The sequence below is a fragment of the Eubalaena glacialis genome, chromosome 7 (genome assembly GCF_028564815.1).
Source record: "Eubalaena glacialis isolate mEubGla1 chromosome 7, mEubGla1.1.hap2.+ XY, whole genome shotgun sequence".
Lineage (NCBI taxonomy): Eukaryota > Metazoa > Chordata > Mammalia > Artiodactyla > Balaenidae > Eubalaena > Eubalaena glacialis.
The window spans coordinates 66,232,434-66,249,440 of NC_083722.1; the positions used below are offsets into that span (position 1 = coordinate 66,232,434).

General features: G+C 38.9%; 1 protein-coding gene across 2 annotated transcripts in view; it reads left to right on the forward strand.

The window, feature by feature from the left end:
- The window catches only part of ANO10 (anoctamin 10), a 233,319-nt gene that overhangs the window by 8,815 nt on the left and 207,497 nt on the right, over window positions 1–17,007 (forward strand). For both annotated transcript variants that reach the window (XM_061195262.1, XM_061195263.1), the window contains exons 2-4: window positions 483–635; window positions 7,152–7,349; window positions 8,497–8,631. In XM_061195262.1, the coding sequence (XP_061051245.1) occupies window positions 497–635; window positions 7,152–7,349; window positions 8,497–8,631 (472 nt within the window). In that variant the 5' untranslated portion in view covers window positions 483–496. The remainder of the gene's footprint in view (window positions 1–482; window positions 636–7,151; window positions 7,350–8,496; window positions 8,632–17,007) is intronic.

The window sequence follows — 17,007 nt, forward strand, 5'->3', positions numbered from 1 at the left end:
CTAACACATAGTTAATGCTCCAGCTGTACCTACTCACTTGTATTTCTCTGAGTCTCTTGGCTATTTTTCATCCTTGTTTTGTAGGGGAACACTATTTCCTCTGCCTAGAATGCCATCCGTTGTCGATCTGGCAAACTCCTTTTCATTCTTCCAAATCCTGTTCAGGTCACACCCTTTGTAAATACTTTCTTAGTCCTCTTGTGTGAGCACATTTTACACTGTTATCCTTCACTTACCTGAACGTACCCCCTGCCGCATTCTGAGCTGCTTACGGATACTACTGGTGTTTCCCTCGTTTTTGTATAGGGCCTGGCTCGCACAGGTGCTGTGAGCCATTGGGTGAGCCTGTCATGTAACCCATCTGGCTCCTGAGAAATTTTCTTCTGTCCAGGAAGCCAGAATTAGGTTTAATTAAGAGAAGATACAAATACAGTCTATATTTATTTTTCCCATTATAACCCATGTTTGCTTTTTATTTTCAGCAAGTTTGTCAAAGATGAAAGTGACCTTGTCAGCTCTGGATACTCATGAGAGCTCTTTCACGCCTCTGGTTGTCATAGAACTTGCTCAGGATGTCAAGGAAGAAACCAAAGAATGGCTGAAAAACAGAATTATCAGTAGAAAGAAAGATGGAGGTGAGTAAAATAAATATCACTCAGATTTAGTCATGCCAGTGAGTAAAACTGTATTTTCAAATGTGTTTCACAGTTTTTTAATTGATATATTTTTAAAATTCATGTTCATTTCTTTGCTCTTTATTATTTATCTAGGACTTGAAAGGAGGTCTTAAATCAACATTAGACTGTAAGTCCCTCTTAGACCGTAAGCAACGTGAGTGATTTTGTTCACAGCTATAAACTCTGTGCCTATGTACAGTGCCTGGTGCATAGTAGGTGCTTAATAAATATTTGTCAAAGGAATGAATATCTTTGAGTATTCTTTCTGTGTTGGTTATGGTGCTAAGGGAGAGAGAAACACACTTCTGCCTGCAAGGATGTTACTGTCAGGGTAAAGAGACTGAATGCTAGTTCCAGGAAATTGAAGGAACAGGAAAAAAAGCTAAGGAAAAAGTTGTTACAAAATACTGCATGATACTTAAAAAAAATCGTTATGTATACTTGCTGTGAAAGTAAAGGGGGTCTTCCCTGGTGGTCCAGTGGTTGAGAATCCACCTTCTAATGCAGGGGATGCGGGTTCGATCTCTGGTCGGGGAACTAAGATCCCATGTGCTGCAGGGCAGCTAACCCCGCGTGCCGCAACTACTGAGCCCACATGCCACAACAAGTGAGCCCGCATGCTGCAACTAGAGAGCCCACATACTCTGGAGCCCATGCGCCACAACTACAGAGCCCACGTGCTCTGGAGCCCGTGCGCTACAACTTGAGAGCCCATGCGCTCTGGAGCCTGTGTGCCACAACTAGAGAGCCTGTGTGCTGCAGCTACCGAGCCTGCATGCCACAGCTAGAGAGAGGCCCATGCGCTGCTACAAAAGATCCCACGTGCTGCAACTAAGACCCAACGCAGCCAAAAATAAATAAATATTTTTTTTAAAAAAAGAGAGAAGATGATAATTACCAATAGGAAGAATGAGGTATGTAACATTACTACAGTTTCTACAGATATTAAAAGGAAAATAAGGATGTATAATGAAAAAAAAAAAGAAAGTAAAGGGAAGGAAGAGGTGACACTTGGTGATGCTTTTCGCGGTGGTAATGGATGACTTTATAGAAGAAGCCAAAGGTTAGCCCTCTCCTGTAGGGCACAAAAAGGGGGCTAGATCTGGGTAAGAGGGTGGAGAGAGTTTTACATGAGCAGACACTTCATAAAACTACACAAAACAACCCCTAAAACTTCACTAAGTCTCGAAACACTGGACAAAATGTAAGTAAGACTCTTTTTAAAAATGATTTTGACTGTGAATGGAAATGCCTTCTTAAAAATAAAACTTTGAGTCAAAGTGGAATTTTTAATTTTTTTCAAACAATTGAACCAAAAAAAAACCCTTTAAAAACAAGAATACTTGCTGAAATCTGAGGTGTTTCACTGGACTGGAGTCTTTTCTTTAAAATCCCTGTGGTGGGACTTCCCTGGTGGCACAGTGGTTAAGAATCCACCTGCCAATGCAGGGGACACAGGTTCAAGCCCTGGTCCAGGAAGATACCACATGCCTTGGAGCAACTAAGCCTGTGTGCCACAACAACTAAGCCTGCACTCTAGAGCCCTCAAGCCACAGCTACTGAGCCCGTGCACCTAGAGCCCGTGCTCCGCAGCAAGAGAAGCCACCACAATGAGAAGCCCACGCACCACAGCGAAGAGTAGCCCCGACTCGCTGCAACTAGAGAAAGCCCGCACGCAGCAACGAAGACCCAACGCAGCCAAAAATAAATAAATAAATAAATAAATAAATAAATAAATAAATAAATAAAATAAAATCCCCGTGGTGTAAGAACATTTGTAGTGTCTTAGAGTGAGAGACGCCAGTGTATTCCCATTCATCTTCTCTGCTCTTTGTGTGGCTTTAGCAAGGACACATGAGGATGGGGAGGGGATGGGCATCCTCCTACAATGCTGGGGCAGTCATAAAAGAACATTCCAAAAAAGTATTCTGGATCTTTCAGGTAAAGGTATTGGATTTAACACTCATATTTACTTTTATTCTCTTACAAACTCCTATGAAAATGACAATAAAAGGATCTTTTAAAAAAAGACCTAAGTCCACATTGACAAGAAAGGAGAAGATATAACAGCAGCACCATTCTGGAAGCTAGAAAACAGGTGATGAGTAGTGAGTAACTTCTCAGAGTTGAGAAATCCAGAGCTCAAGCTGGCAGGGGAGAAAACTGAGATACAATTTGGTTTACACTGCAAAATATTCCTAAAGACTCAGGAATTAGTGACATTAGGGGCCTATAGAGGTAGAAATAAAAATGGTACCAAGAAAAGAAAAAAAGAATTGGCTGAGATCTATTTAAGCAATAGTCTGATCCCTAGGTCCCTTCTGTATTCTACCACCCCAGCAGAAGTCTCTGTTATTCTCTGGAGAGGGTCAGATGCATGGATTTTGGCATGGGGGCTTTATGTACAGTTGGTAACAGATTCTGTACTGAAAATGAGATAATTAATTGAATATTGTTACCCCTGTCCTCCATCCCACCAGTCTCATACCTAATTAAGTTTCCACAATGTAATCATCTCGGAAGGAGATTTGAATAATCTTTCCTTGAGGAATCTGAGCAACTCAAGACAAAATAAACGTGCAGAAATCAAGAGTTGCCCATGGAAAGTAACCTGGCCAGACTACCTTGCATTAAAGACCATCTTTGATGAGTTCCATCTAAACCTTCAGAACTTCTGTTCCACTTCTTAGAACTGCTTTCTTAAACATGAGCTTATAACAAAAGATCACCAAACATCTGAGGAAAATCCCTAACGTGAAAGAGAAAGCTAAAAAAGATAAAAGAAAACCATGCAGGAGAAAACGAAAAGAGAATTAAAAACTCAGTTCTCAGCGTTATGAGAAGACAAACCACCTACACATCAAGAGTAGGATATTATAAAATAATAATTTAGAAAAAAAGCTCATAAAATGAAAGTATGAGAGCAAAATCTAAAAACTCAGTAAAAGGGTTAGAAGACAATTTTGACAGAACCTCCCAGAAAGTAGAGCAAAAAGGTAAAGAGTTGGAAAATCTAAGAGAAAAAAATAGGGAAATTAGAGGACTAGTCCAGGAGGTACACCTCTGAATAAAAGGCGTTCTAAAAAGGGAAGAGAGAAGAAGGAGAGGAAGAAATCATCAAAGAGAAACTCAGGGCTGATGTGTGCTTTTTCAGATTGAAAGGGCCCATGCAATGCCCAGCACTGTGGCTGAAAATGGCATATCACTGGAGGGTTTCAGAAGCCTGGGGACAGGGAAGATACTACAAACTTCCAGAAAAAAGAAAATAGGTCAGAAACACTGGAAGCTAGAGGCAGTGGTATAATATCTTCATTTCTGAAGGAAAATGATTTCAGTCCAGAGTTCTGAACCCACCCAGCTGTCAACAAGGTGTGAGGGCGGAGCAAAGAGAGATTTCTCTGAGAAGATAATGTTAACAGGCTATCTCTCTTGGCAGTGTATTGAGGGAAGACTTAAATAATTGGCAGAGCTTGGGGGATTGAATTAGCAATAAGTACACAATAAACCAAGCACATGATAAGACAAGATACCAATTTTGGGGAAAACGGTAAGTTGTAGGGAAGGAAAATCATAGCATGTTGTAAGGCTCAACTATAACATATGTAGTCATAATAATGAAAATACTGTTGATGGGATGAAAAGGATGATATGACGATATTGTGAGAATGGGGTGATGGAAACGGTGGGTGGAAATGGTGAAGGTGGGTTGGAAAGAGAGCTAAATCCTCATTTGCCAAGGTTTAAACAAAAATAAATAGCTCTATAAGCATGTTGTTTGGGTGACATGAAAAGAAATCACGAAGGAATCACCTGAACAAGTTGAAAATCATTGCCTTGGGGGGGGCGGTGGGGGGATGGGGACTACTCTTTTTCAGAACAAGATGTTGACATGTTTCTCTGTGAAGGTTATACCCTTTTATACTCCCCTTGTGATGTCTCAGAGTGCCTTTCCCCACTCCGTGTCAGTTTGCGTCGTCCAAGCAAGAGATGCCAAATGGGATTATTTTATTTTATTAAAAAATTTTTTTTTAATTTTATTTATTTATTTTTGGCTGTGTTGGGTCTTTGTTGCTGCATGTGGGCTTTCTCTAGTTACGGCGAGCGGGGGCTACTCTTCGTTGCGGTGCGCGGGCTTCTCATTGCTGTGGCTTCTCTTGTTGTGGAGCACGGGCTCCAGGCACATGGGCTTCAGTAGTTGTGGCTCGTGGGCTCTAGAGCACAGGCTCAGTAGTTGTGGCACACGGGCTTAGTTGCTCCGCGGCACGAGGGATCTTCCTGGACCAGGGATCAAACCCATGTTCCCTGCATTGGCAGGCAGATTCTTACCCACTGCACCACCAGGGAAGCCCACCAAATGGGATTTAATGCACAGGAGGTTTGTTGAGGGGAACATCTGTAGAAAGATAAAGGGAGAAGGAGCAGGATTAGACATTGAGAGGCTTCAGACTTTGGTGCAGGTCTAACACTTCAGAAAGGAGAGAGGGAAGAAGGAGGCTTGGATAGGAAGAGCCTCAGACTACAGCACGGTTCTGAGAACGTATGAGCCAGGCCCAACATTGCCCTTTAAAGGAAACGCATGTTGAGCAGGAATGGCCTCATTCCAGTGTCCGCTGCGTGTTCAGCCTGTGGCTGGGAGCAGCTGGGGGAGCATGGTCTAGGTGTGAGGGTGCTGTGCCCAAAGGGGGGCAGCAGGAGGCTGCAGTCAACTCTGCTCCTCACAGCAGATTCTTTTGATGGGAGCTCTGGGTGGAGCAGGGCACTTCTATGGCTACCATACCCACCAACCTAGTTTTTAACCCTACTTTTGATTTTTGCAGTGTGAGAAGTGAAAAGTAGCATATTGGTGTTGGGGTTTTTTTTTGTTTTTTGTTTTTTAATTAAACAGAGCACCCAAATGGATTTATTCAGCTGGCTTTTGTTTTATAGCGACATTTTCTGAAGAGGTGACTCATGGACAATGATTCTTGAAGAAATTCTGTTACGGGAACAAAGGACAGATTTCTTAGGTCAAAAAGACTGCACGTACTGCCCTATTCTTGGAGACTTAAAATGCAAATAAACATAAAATACGTTTTGAGTAATTTCACAATAAAGAAATCCGTTCACCTTTGTTTAACGCAATTTTTTGATGGTATTTAATCACAGATCCCCTTTTCCCATGCAGCATCTAGTATGGGTCATCGAATATGCTTTGGGAAACACTACTGAGGTAGCATTTAAGAAGAGTGGAACTTTAGAAGGGCAAAGAGAAAACATACATGCAAATCAATGTGATAACTTACAGATAGGTTTGCAATTCGTATATAAAATACAACCAAAGTCCAAAGCCCTAGCCCTTAATAGCAGCCAAATTAGCAGGACTCACTTTCAGAGAACATGGAGTTAAAATTCTTAACCGTGTGCATTTCCAAAATGCTGCTTCTCAAAAACACTAGGCTAATGCCCTATCCATGGAAGAGAAGAATCATACACATTTTTTTCTCTCTCCTTACACACACACATTGCATTTATCTTAATATGAATGACATTAAGGATTTTATATTTAAGAGACATTTGTGTTTTCTTTAAATTGAATATATCTTTTATATGTATATCTTTTATTATATTTTATTTATATTTTTATTGATTTTTTTATTAAAGTCTTTAGTACCTCTGTTGTAAATTACCTAAATAATAGTGCCATAGTACGTTAATCTGTTAATCCTTTGGGTAAGTGAAATATAAATTCTGCTCATTATCCTGTTACCATCTGATTAGTATTTTTATAATTCCTGTCAATCCTCTAGAGAGGATAAATAGTAAAGAAATAAATGTACCTTAAAAAGTTTGATGTAAGTAGAAATTAAAAATCAGGAAAAAAATTCCTTTTTCTCCATAATATTTTAAGTGAAATAATTCCATATACAGTATCAAATCACAATATCTACTCTTAACATTTTGTGAATCTGTTTAAGAAAAATATCTTTAAACCTAATTGCATGTATTTATGGGAAAAATCATTGAAAAATTATTTTGCTCTTTATTATTTAGTATTTAACATTCACAAAATCTGTTGTAGTCCGATGTAATTGTGTTACATTTGCAGGATTTTTATTGGGATACTCTATTTCAAATTAATTTTCTTAAATTTTGGTATTTTATTTTTATATTAAACTATATCCTTTTGCTCCATATTTTTACTGAGAGCTAATAAATATTCGATTCTTGTCTCATATTTACTTCTAATTTGAGTAACTGGCAAGCCACTTATTATTACATTTTCCAGTTTTGGCATTTATTTCAAAAAGCTATAAAGAACTGCCATCCCCAGCTTACTTATATTTCTTATTTATTTGGAAGATAGATTTAAATTGTTAATACAATTTATTTGCCTTCTACCAAACTAGGAACATAATATTTATTTAGAAGGCTTTCATTTTGGAAACTTTTATGTTTATCTCTTTCTAAGATTGTGCTAATCTTTTGTTTCTGAAGGTGCTCAGCTGTTGTTTAGACCGTTGTTAAATAAATATGAGAAAGAAACACTAGAAAATCAGAACTTATATCTTGTCGGTGCCTCCAGGATTAGACTGTTACTGGGGGCAGAGGCAGTGGGATTGGTGAAAGAGTGCAGTGATAACACCATGAGAGCCTTCATGTATGGAACCCGACACAACTTCAAAGGTTTTGAGGGTGAGTTCCAAGATTGCTTCTACCAGAATCAATTTATCAAAAAGAAGTTTTTGATGAATAGATCAGGGATCAGCAAACTTTTTCAGTAAAGGGCCTGATAGTAAATATTTTAGGCTGTGTGGACGATATGATCTGTCGCAATTATTCAACAGTGCCATTGCAGAGCAAAAGCAGCCTTCAACCATAAGAAGTGAACGGGTAAGGCTGTGTTCCAGTAGAATTTTATTTATCAAAGCAGGTGGGGTCAGATTTGGGGTTGCAGATTTACTTTGTAACCCCTAGAATAGATGAACATAAACTAGGATGACACATGTAACTTATATTATTCTACTTAGAATGGTGAATGTTCACTGGATTGATACAAATAAGAAACACAGTAGTATTCCAGTGTCCTATAATCCCCTATTCTGATTCTGTTCTGGCTTCAAAGGGGGTTCCAGAAGAGAATGGTTTCTGGAAAGAACTGAGAAAGCCAGGGTGGCTATGTTATCAGAGTGAGAGTTTGCTTTCAGAACCAAACTGGTCCCTTTCAGGGCTTTCAGAGTTAGAAGATGTGATTTCGACTTCTTCAGGCTCACTCACTCTGGATTTTTATATATTAATAAATAAATGATCAAGGTGAAATTCACCTCATTTGAGAGGATTCACCTGTCAAGAAACAGCACTATTTTCTTATCAGACTTTCTCCTCCCTCATTTATGGGAGGGATGTTCAACTGCAGAAGGGAATGGCCTGGGCTTGAGAGTTTGAAGGAGGAGAATTTGCCATGTAGGCAAACTTCAGTTCCATCCCTAGTTAAAAATACTGTTAGAATTAAAGAATGTATTGCCTTCAGCTCACTGGTATTAAATGAGATCAAGCAAGTGTCTGCCATTTGGATGTTTGTACCATATTATAGAATGATTAGTATAATAATTAAAGAATTATATATTATATGAAGGCATTACAGAATATTTTTATTCTTATAAAATATCTAAGGAGCTTTATGTTCTATTTAATTTGCCAGTTTTATACTTTGCTTACTCATGTTTATTATTTATTGTCTATATCATTATTTCATAATCCCAGGTTATTTGAACATTATTAATTTTATTTTGGCCATTATTTTGGCCTAAGAAAATAACTGTAAATCTTTGTTTTATTTTAGATGATAATGATGATTTCCTCACCATGGCAGAACGTCAATTCATTATCAAACATGAACTTGAAAGTCTTAGAGCCAGAGATGAAAATATGATCCCTGGTTACCCCCAGGCAAAGTTGTACCCAGGAAAATCATTATGTAAGTCATTGTATCAACCAGCTTCATGAATATACATTCTAATGCAATTATTTTTCCTTAGTAGACGTAAATAACAAATTACAGAGGCTTTTTTTCCCCTCTTACTGAAGAACTTAACGCAACTTTACAATAACTTATTTTTTCATAGTCGTATCTTTTGCCTTTAGACCTTAATTGTATTGCACCTTTAGATCAATTTATTTGTTGTTTATGGTTCTCTGCTTCTTATTTACAAGGTCTCACAGCATTCAGTAAGCTTAAAATTCAGCGTGAACATATTTGCATATTACTCAGTTAAAATTAACAAAGCTTACCGTATACCCAAACCTTGTAGTATAATGAAAATCTGTGGAGGAATAAAAACCAGAGACACGGTCTTTTCCTGAAGCTTTCTTCCCATCTCCTCTCATCTCACTGGGTATGAACACATACAAACATAGAAAGGCTTAAGAAGATTCACAGTGTGACATAATAGCTGAATGCAAATTAGTTTTTAACTTTCTGATTTTGTGTGATTCCATTTGAATGAAAATACTAGTTTGCAGACTGAAAGTATTTACTACAATGTGTAATTCCAAATTTGCCTCAAACCCAGATAATGGCAAGGCCCAGAGCATTTTTGCTGCCTAAAATATTCTTTAAACATAGAAGTTTCTGTGTCCCCTAGTCTGGTTTCCTTCAAATAGTCAGTGTCATCCAGGAGGATGGATGCCCAAGAGTCAGTCCATATTCAAATCTTCTCACTTGTCACCAAATATATTTTAGATCTGGTTTGTTGAAACCAAGATCCAATCATAGATCACCCATTTTGTTTGGTTATTATATCTCTTAAGTCTCTCTTTTTTTCTATTGTGATGAAGTACATATAACATATGTTATATATGATTTTTTAAAATAAATTTATTTATTTATTTATTTATGGCTGCGTTGGGTCTTCGTTGCTGCACGCGGGCTTTCTCTAGTTGCGGTGAGCGGGGGCTACTCTTCATTGTGGTGTGCAGGCTTCTCATTGTGGTGGCTTCTTTTGTTGCGGAGCACGGGCTCTAGGCCTGCGGGCTTCAGTAGTTGTGGCACACGGGCTCAGTAGTTGTGGCTCCTGGGCTCTAGAGTGCAGGCTCAGTAGTTGTGGTGCACAAGCTTAGTTGCTCCGTGGCATGTGGGATCTTCCCAGACCAGGGCTCAAACCCGTGTCCCCTGCATTGGCAGGCAGATTCTTAACCGCTGCACTACCAGGGAAGTCCCTATATATGATTTTTAAGTGTACAGTTCAGTGGTATTAAATACATTCATAAAGTTTTACAACCATCATCACCATCCATCTCCATAGCTCTTTCCATCTTGTAAAACTGAAACTCTGTACCCATTAAACAATCACTGTCCCTTCTCGCCTAAGTTTTGAAATCAGGAAGTTTTGTGTTTCTTTTTGGAGATTGTTTTGGCTATTTGAGGTTCCATGAAATTCCATATGAATTTTAGGATGGGTTTTTCTATTTTTGCAAAAGACATCATTGGGATTTTGATAGGGATTGCATTGAATCCGTAGATTGCTTTGGATAGTATTGACATCTTAACAAGATTAAGTCCCATGAATGTGGGATGTGTTTCAATTTCTTTATGTTTTCTTTAGTTTCATTTAGCATTGTTTTATAGTTTTTATTGTACAAGTCTTTTACCTCCATAGTTAATTCCTAAGTATTTTATTCTTTATGATGCTATTAGAAATGGAATTTTTTTCATAATTACCTTTCCAGATAGTTCATTGTTAGTGTATAGAGATGCAACTGATTTTTTCTGTGTTGACTTTGTATCCTGCTACTTTGCTGACTTCATTTATTAGCTTTGACAGTATTTCTGTGGAAATTTTAGGGTTTTCTACATATAAGATGATATCATCTGTGAACAGGGATAATTTTACTTCTTCCTTTCCAGTTTGGATGCTTTTTGTTTCTTTTTCTTGCCTAATTGCTCAGGCTAGAACTTCCAATAGTATGTTGAATAGAAGAGATGACAGTGGGCGTCTCTCTCTTATTTCTGATCTTAGAGAAAAGCTTTCATTCTTCCACCATTCAACATGATGTTTGCTGTGGGCTTTTCATAGATGGATTTTATTATGTTGAGGTAGTTTCCTTCTATACCTCATTTATTGAGTGTTTTTTTATCATGAAAGAGTGTTGGACTTTGTTAGATGCTTTTTCTGCATCAATTGAAATGATCATGTGGGTTTTTCCCCCCTTCATTCTGTTAATGTGGTATATTACACAGATTGTTTTTAGTATGTTGAACCATCCTTGCATTCTAGAAATAAATCGCACTTGTCATGGTGTATAATTCTTTTAACATGCTGCTGAATTGAGTTTGCTAGCATTGAGTATTTTTCCATCAGTGTTCATGAGGGATATTGGTCTGTAGTTTTCCCTTCCTGTAGTGCTTTTGTCTGACTTTGTATCAGGGTAATGCTGGCCTCATAGAGTGAATTAATAGTGTTCCTTCCTCTTAAATTTTTGGGGAAAGTTTGAGAAGAATTGGTATTAGTTTTCCTTTAAATATTGGTAAAATTCACCAGCGAAGGTATCAGGTTCAGGGTTTCTCTTTGTCAGGAGATTTGTAGTTACTGATTCAATCTCCTTAATACTTGTAGGGCTGTTCTATTCACATTTTCTCTCCCTTCCTGATTTAGTCTTGGTAGGTTTTGTGTTTCTAGGAATTTGTCCATTTCATTTAGGCTATCCAGTTTGTTGGTATACAAGTGTTTATAGTACACGCTTACAATCCTTTTTATTTCTTTAGAATCAGTAGTAATGTCCCCATTTTCATTTCTGATCATAGTAATTTATGTCTTCTTTTTTTCTCAGTTCATCTAGTTAAAGATTTGTCAGTTTTTTTTTTTTGGCTGTGTTGGGTCTTTGTTGCTGTGCGTGGGCTTTCTCTAGTTGCGGCGAGCGTGGGCTACTCCCCGCTGCGGTGCGCGGGCCTATCATTGTCACCTCCATCCCTGGGTTCCAGCAGGCAGCTCTTTTCCCTCTCCTGCTGCAGAGCTCGGGCTCCAGGCACGTGGGCTTCAGCAGTTGTGGTGAGCGGGCTCAGCAACTGTGGTGAGCGGGCTCCAGAGTGCAGGCTCAGTAGTTGTGGCGCATGGACCCAGCTACTCCACAGCATGTGGGACCTTCCCAGGCCAGAGATTGAACCCGTGTCCCCTGCATTGGCAGGTGGATTCTTAACCACTGTGCCACCAGGGAAGCCCCCAGATTTGTCAATTTTGTTGATCTTTTCAAAGAACCAACTTTTGTTTTCTTTAATTTTCTCTGTTATCTTTCTATTCTCTATTTTGTTTATATCTGCTCCAATCATTTTTATTTTCTTCCTTCTGCTAGCTTTGGGTTTAGATTGTTCTTCTTTTTCTAGTTCCTTAATAGTAAAGTTAGGTTGTTATTTGAGGTCTTTCTCGTTTTTAAATATAAGCATGTATAGCTATAAATTCCCCCCTTAGCCTTGCTTTCTCTGTGTCCCATAAGTTTTGGTATGCTGTGTTTTGTTTTCATTCATTTCTAAGTATTTTCTAATTTCCTCTGTGGTTTCTTCCTTGACCCACTGGTTGTTTAAGAATGTGTTGTTTAATTTCGACACATTTGTGAATTCCCCAGTTTTCCTTCTGTTATTGATTTCTAACTTCATCCCGTTGTGGTCAGAGGATACTTTTTATGATTTATATCTTTTTAAATCTGTGAGGCTTAATTTATGACCTAACATACGGTCTATCTTGGAAAATGTCCCACATACACTCGGGAACTGAGAGTGTTTCAATTCTTTACTGCCTGACTTATATGTAAACTGCATTTTGTAGTCTCCCCTGTCTCTGAGTTATACTGTAGACATGTATTATCAATGCTTTTGCCTGCTTTCCTTGTTGACCTCTGTGGCTTTTAGGAGGTGTCTGGAAATCTGAGTGCAGGTACTCATCATTCCTGTTTGTCTGCATTTCCAGTTATCTGCATATGTCTTGATATTAATTATTCTGTAGCAGGTTTTTTTTGGACATATGTTCTTTCAATTTGTGGATTAAAGATTACCATGATTTCAGAAACATTTTCTTCAGTTACCTTTGAAGATTTCTTTGGCTGTATTTTCTCTCTTCTTGCCTTTAGGTATGCCAATTATATATATGTGAATCTTACATATTCTCTGAAATATTTTAAAGTTTTTATGTAATTTTCTTAGTCTTCTTCATTTTCTGGCTTTATTTTTTCAGTTTTTCCTTTTTCAGTAGCTTTTATTGACTTTGTATCTATAGTAGTTTTATTTTTCTCTTACTTCGCTTTTCTAAGCTCCCACCTTCAGCTCTGATAGGTCTTCCTCTAGTTTTAATTTCAGAGATGTGGCTTGCTTTAATTTCTTTAATTCCTTGAAGAATTCCATAATTTTTCATTGCTTTATGCTGTAATTTTTTTTGCTATGTTTCCTCTCTGCCTTTTTTTTTAAATGGTCTTCCTTTTTTCCCTTGTATTCTTGCATAGTTCTATGCCAGTTTCTTTGTGGTGTTTACTTATTTTTTAATGAGTCCCTATTTTTTTCAGACCAGCTATTTTGGGAGGAAGTATGTGTGTTGGGGAGAGGGGATGTTGGGGGCCTCCAGTCGGGAACTGTGGTGGTCAGGAGGTTGGATTTTGCCTGGCTCAGTGTGCTCTCCTTGAGTCGTCTTAGAGCCTCCATGGAGCCCTGTTTCTTATCAGGAGTTTTTGCTGGGTTTGGCCTTTAGGTCTGTCTTTGGCCACCCAAGACCCACAGCTCCTGAGCTGCTCACCTCCATCCCTGGGTTCCAGCAGGCAGCTCTTTTCCCAAGACGGCAGACCCACGCTTTTCTTCCTCCAGCCTCGTGTCTCTTGTCTGGCTGTGGTGCCCGGCAGGGAGCAGACACACTTCAGGGGTCTGCCAGGCGTCCCCTTTGCCTTCATTCTGGGCAAGGGGACAGTGGTTTCCCACCTCTCAGTGTCCAGGAGAACCCTGCCCTCTGCCTGCTGGCCCTGGTTTGCAGGGGCATGGATGCCCTTAGCTTACCCTGGGCTGACTTTTAAGGCCACTTTTCAAAGTTTGTGATTTCAGTTTATAGTTTGTTTTGTTTTCTTTTGTTCTCCTCTCATCAAAGGTAGGGTTTCCTTTTATGCTTCTTGTTTACTTTGTTTTCAATTTGGCGTCATGAACAGGAACAGGGCAGGGGTGTCTTTCTGCCACCATTTGTTACCAGGAGTTACACATTCTGTTTTTAGGCCATTGTTTGGTGCCATTCCAAAATTTCAAATCTTTTTTTAATCTCTTGGTGGGAGGGCATGTTTTCAGGCACAGCTGGGCCCTGTATCAATTAAAAGACTAAGCCGACTAAGGCACTGTCCTAGTTGTTAATGTGAGCATCTCGTTTCTTCTTGTTCATCACATTAATCAGACCATCACGTGGAAATCACTGCTTCCACCTGTTAAAGAGTGAGTGTACGCTTTCATCAGATGGGACTCAGGAGCAGCAATTTCCCAAGTGCTCCCAGTTGCTTCAAAGACAGACATTTGCACTGAATGAAACCTTGCGGAAAATATGTAAATGGATTTCTCTTGGGTGTGTAGGTAGCCAGTCTGGTGTCCTGAAGCCGTAATAGAAATAACTTTCTTGTGGGCAGGATGAGGCTTTTGTAATCAAGGATCCCTCCTCCCTCCCTTCCTTCTTCTCTCTTTCTTTTTTGCAATAAATATGAAAACAATAAAATCATCTCAGTCGGGATCATTTGAAATTTTGTATGCCATCTGAGATAAGAATCAAATTAAGGTTGTAGAAGTCTGGATTTTGAAATTCTGCATTATTCTCTTCCTCTGTGTCTTTGAAAGTGTGATCATAATATTTGGTTGAAGAAGGAATGGTATACGCATAAAGTGTGAACTATTTTCAGAGTGCAAATTTTCGAATGAATGAAACTTAGAGTAACTTAAAATCCTAGATTTTCATGAAGTTAATCCATAGAAATGGAGCTGGCCAGGGCTTTCATGAGAGATACTCTCCTTTATCTTAGGTTTAAGTTAATTTTACACGCAATGATTATAGTTTTATTTGTCATAATGTTGTGTTTTGATGGAAAGCTTTCATTAAGTAGAGAGCAACTTGCGTGGTTGTAAACACGAGCTAGGGGCAGTTGACAGTGCTGTGAGCTCCACACTTCAGAGCTCCCCTCTTCCATCAAATAGCAAACACGTGGAGAACTAGGAATTGGTTATACGTGTGTCTTAGTCATCAGCGGTCATCTTGAGGGGCATCTCCTTTCCAGTTTTCTGTGTGAGCTATGATCTCTTCATAACCTCAGACTGCCTTTGCCTGTTGATTCCTAATAGTTAATAGTCATGGAAATAACCTAATGAAAGATTTTCTTTAGAAAGAGGAGTTGAGGGAGCAGAGAATTTCTTATATGTTAACTTTATCCTAAGGGATATTATTTAGCTTAGGTAAAAGCTCTGTCTCAAAGTGTCTATCAGATGATTCTGATGTTTTGATTTTGGGATATGGCAATCTCATGGTAGGTCTTTAATATTATATTGCTACTCTTTTAGAACATTACAGTAACTACTTCTGAATATCTTCTATATACAAATGGTTAGATTTTTAGAGTGGTCAGATATAATCTGTCTTCTAAAATTATTTATTGACCTTATGAGAATAATAGAGTGGATGTCAAGTAAATATCATGTAGCAGGCTTGTGTATAAGACAGTGAAACCATCGATGTATGTGTGTGTGTGTATGTGTCTAGTGCCGGTTACAGCACCATATATCTATATATCTATATCTGTGTATCTCCACACACACTGTGTTTTGCCACGTACATACTTGCAGTTTTTATGTTAAGCAGGGATGAAAACAATGCAGGAATATGAAGATGTATTTTGAAAACACAGGTATCCTTGAGAAGCAGTGTTTTCCTCTTTAAGACCAGATTGGTCTGTTCACAGCTGAGAGCTAGATGCAGGCGGGCCCTGGGCGGGGTGCTGGGCACAGCAGCGGCTGCAGGGGCAGAGGGACTCTGTCTTCACTGTGTGGCCTCCGCTCCCAGTCGGCGCTGATCACCCCTCTGCTGGAGTGGAGGCAGCATGACCCGCCCCTCCCTGCTGCACAGAAACGCCGGAAGGAGTTGTGGGAGGGGTTTCTGCCTTTACTTTTACGTCATGTTAAACAGACTGTGTTAGTATTGTTATTGCATTATTTAATTTAGAGGGTCCTACTATAAGCCAGGCTACTCACAGTCTCCCTTACATTAGATTTTGGTTAGTTTGGCTAATTATTAAATGGCTGTAATAGTTACAACCCTAGTTCTTGACGGCAGATCATTCAGCATTCTTAAAGGAAGGAATCTTGGTTTGAATTGTTCCTTTCTTTAAATAGGCCTGCACAGCATCATATTTTCCTTTGAAGGTAAGGCTCAGGTTAATTACATGCTTCACTGACATGAGGAAGTCGACGGATTGGGAAAAAAAAAAAAAACAAACCTCTATTTTTAGAAGCTGAAACCAGAACCATGCTTTTGGCATTGATGGTGAAGAGAAGCCCAGTAATTTAGGACTTGCGGTTTTATATTCTTTCTGAGTCCCTCAGTTTGCAGTCTTATTTTTAGAGGTATACAAGTGGCTTTTTATGCTTGTCTGGAAAGTTTTCTATAGCAGAATGGAGTCATTTCTTTAAACAAAGCTTAGAAATAGTAAAATAATAATTTAGATGTTATAAGTCAGTTCAAAGTTCAAAAACTTGATACAGTAGTTGAAAAGGATAGTAATAGAAGAAAGAATAAGGTACAGCTCTGCATCCCTAAATAAGAGCTAAGAATCAGAACCGGTGTGGGTGATTGACTTTCACTCATGTTAGCTGCAAAAAAACCCACTGAAATACTTTAGAATAAGTCATGTACTACAGTGTTCATTGCAGTACTATTTACAATAGCCAGGACACGGAAGCAACCTAAGTGTCCATTGACAGATGAATGGATAAAGAAGATGTGGCCCATATGTACAATGGAATATTACTCAGCCATAAAAAGAAATGAAATTAAGTTATTTGTAGTGAGGTGGATGGACCTAGAGTCTGTCATACAGAGTGAAGTAAGTCAGAAAGAGAAAAACAAATACCGTATGCTAACACGTATATGGAATCTAAAAAAAAATGGTTCTGATGAACCTAGGGGCAGGACAGGGATAAAGACACAGACACGGACAATGGACTTGAGGACACGGGGAGGGGGAAGGGGAAGCTGGGACAAAGTGAGAGAGTGGCGTGGACATATATACCCTATCAAATGTAAAATAGATAGCTAGTGGGAAGCAGCTGAATAGCACAGGGAGATCAGCTCGGTACTTTGTG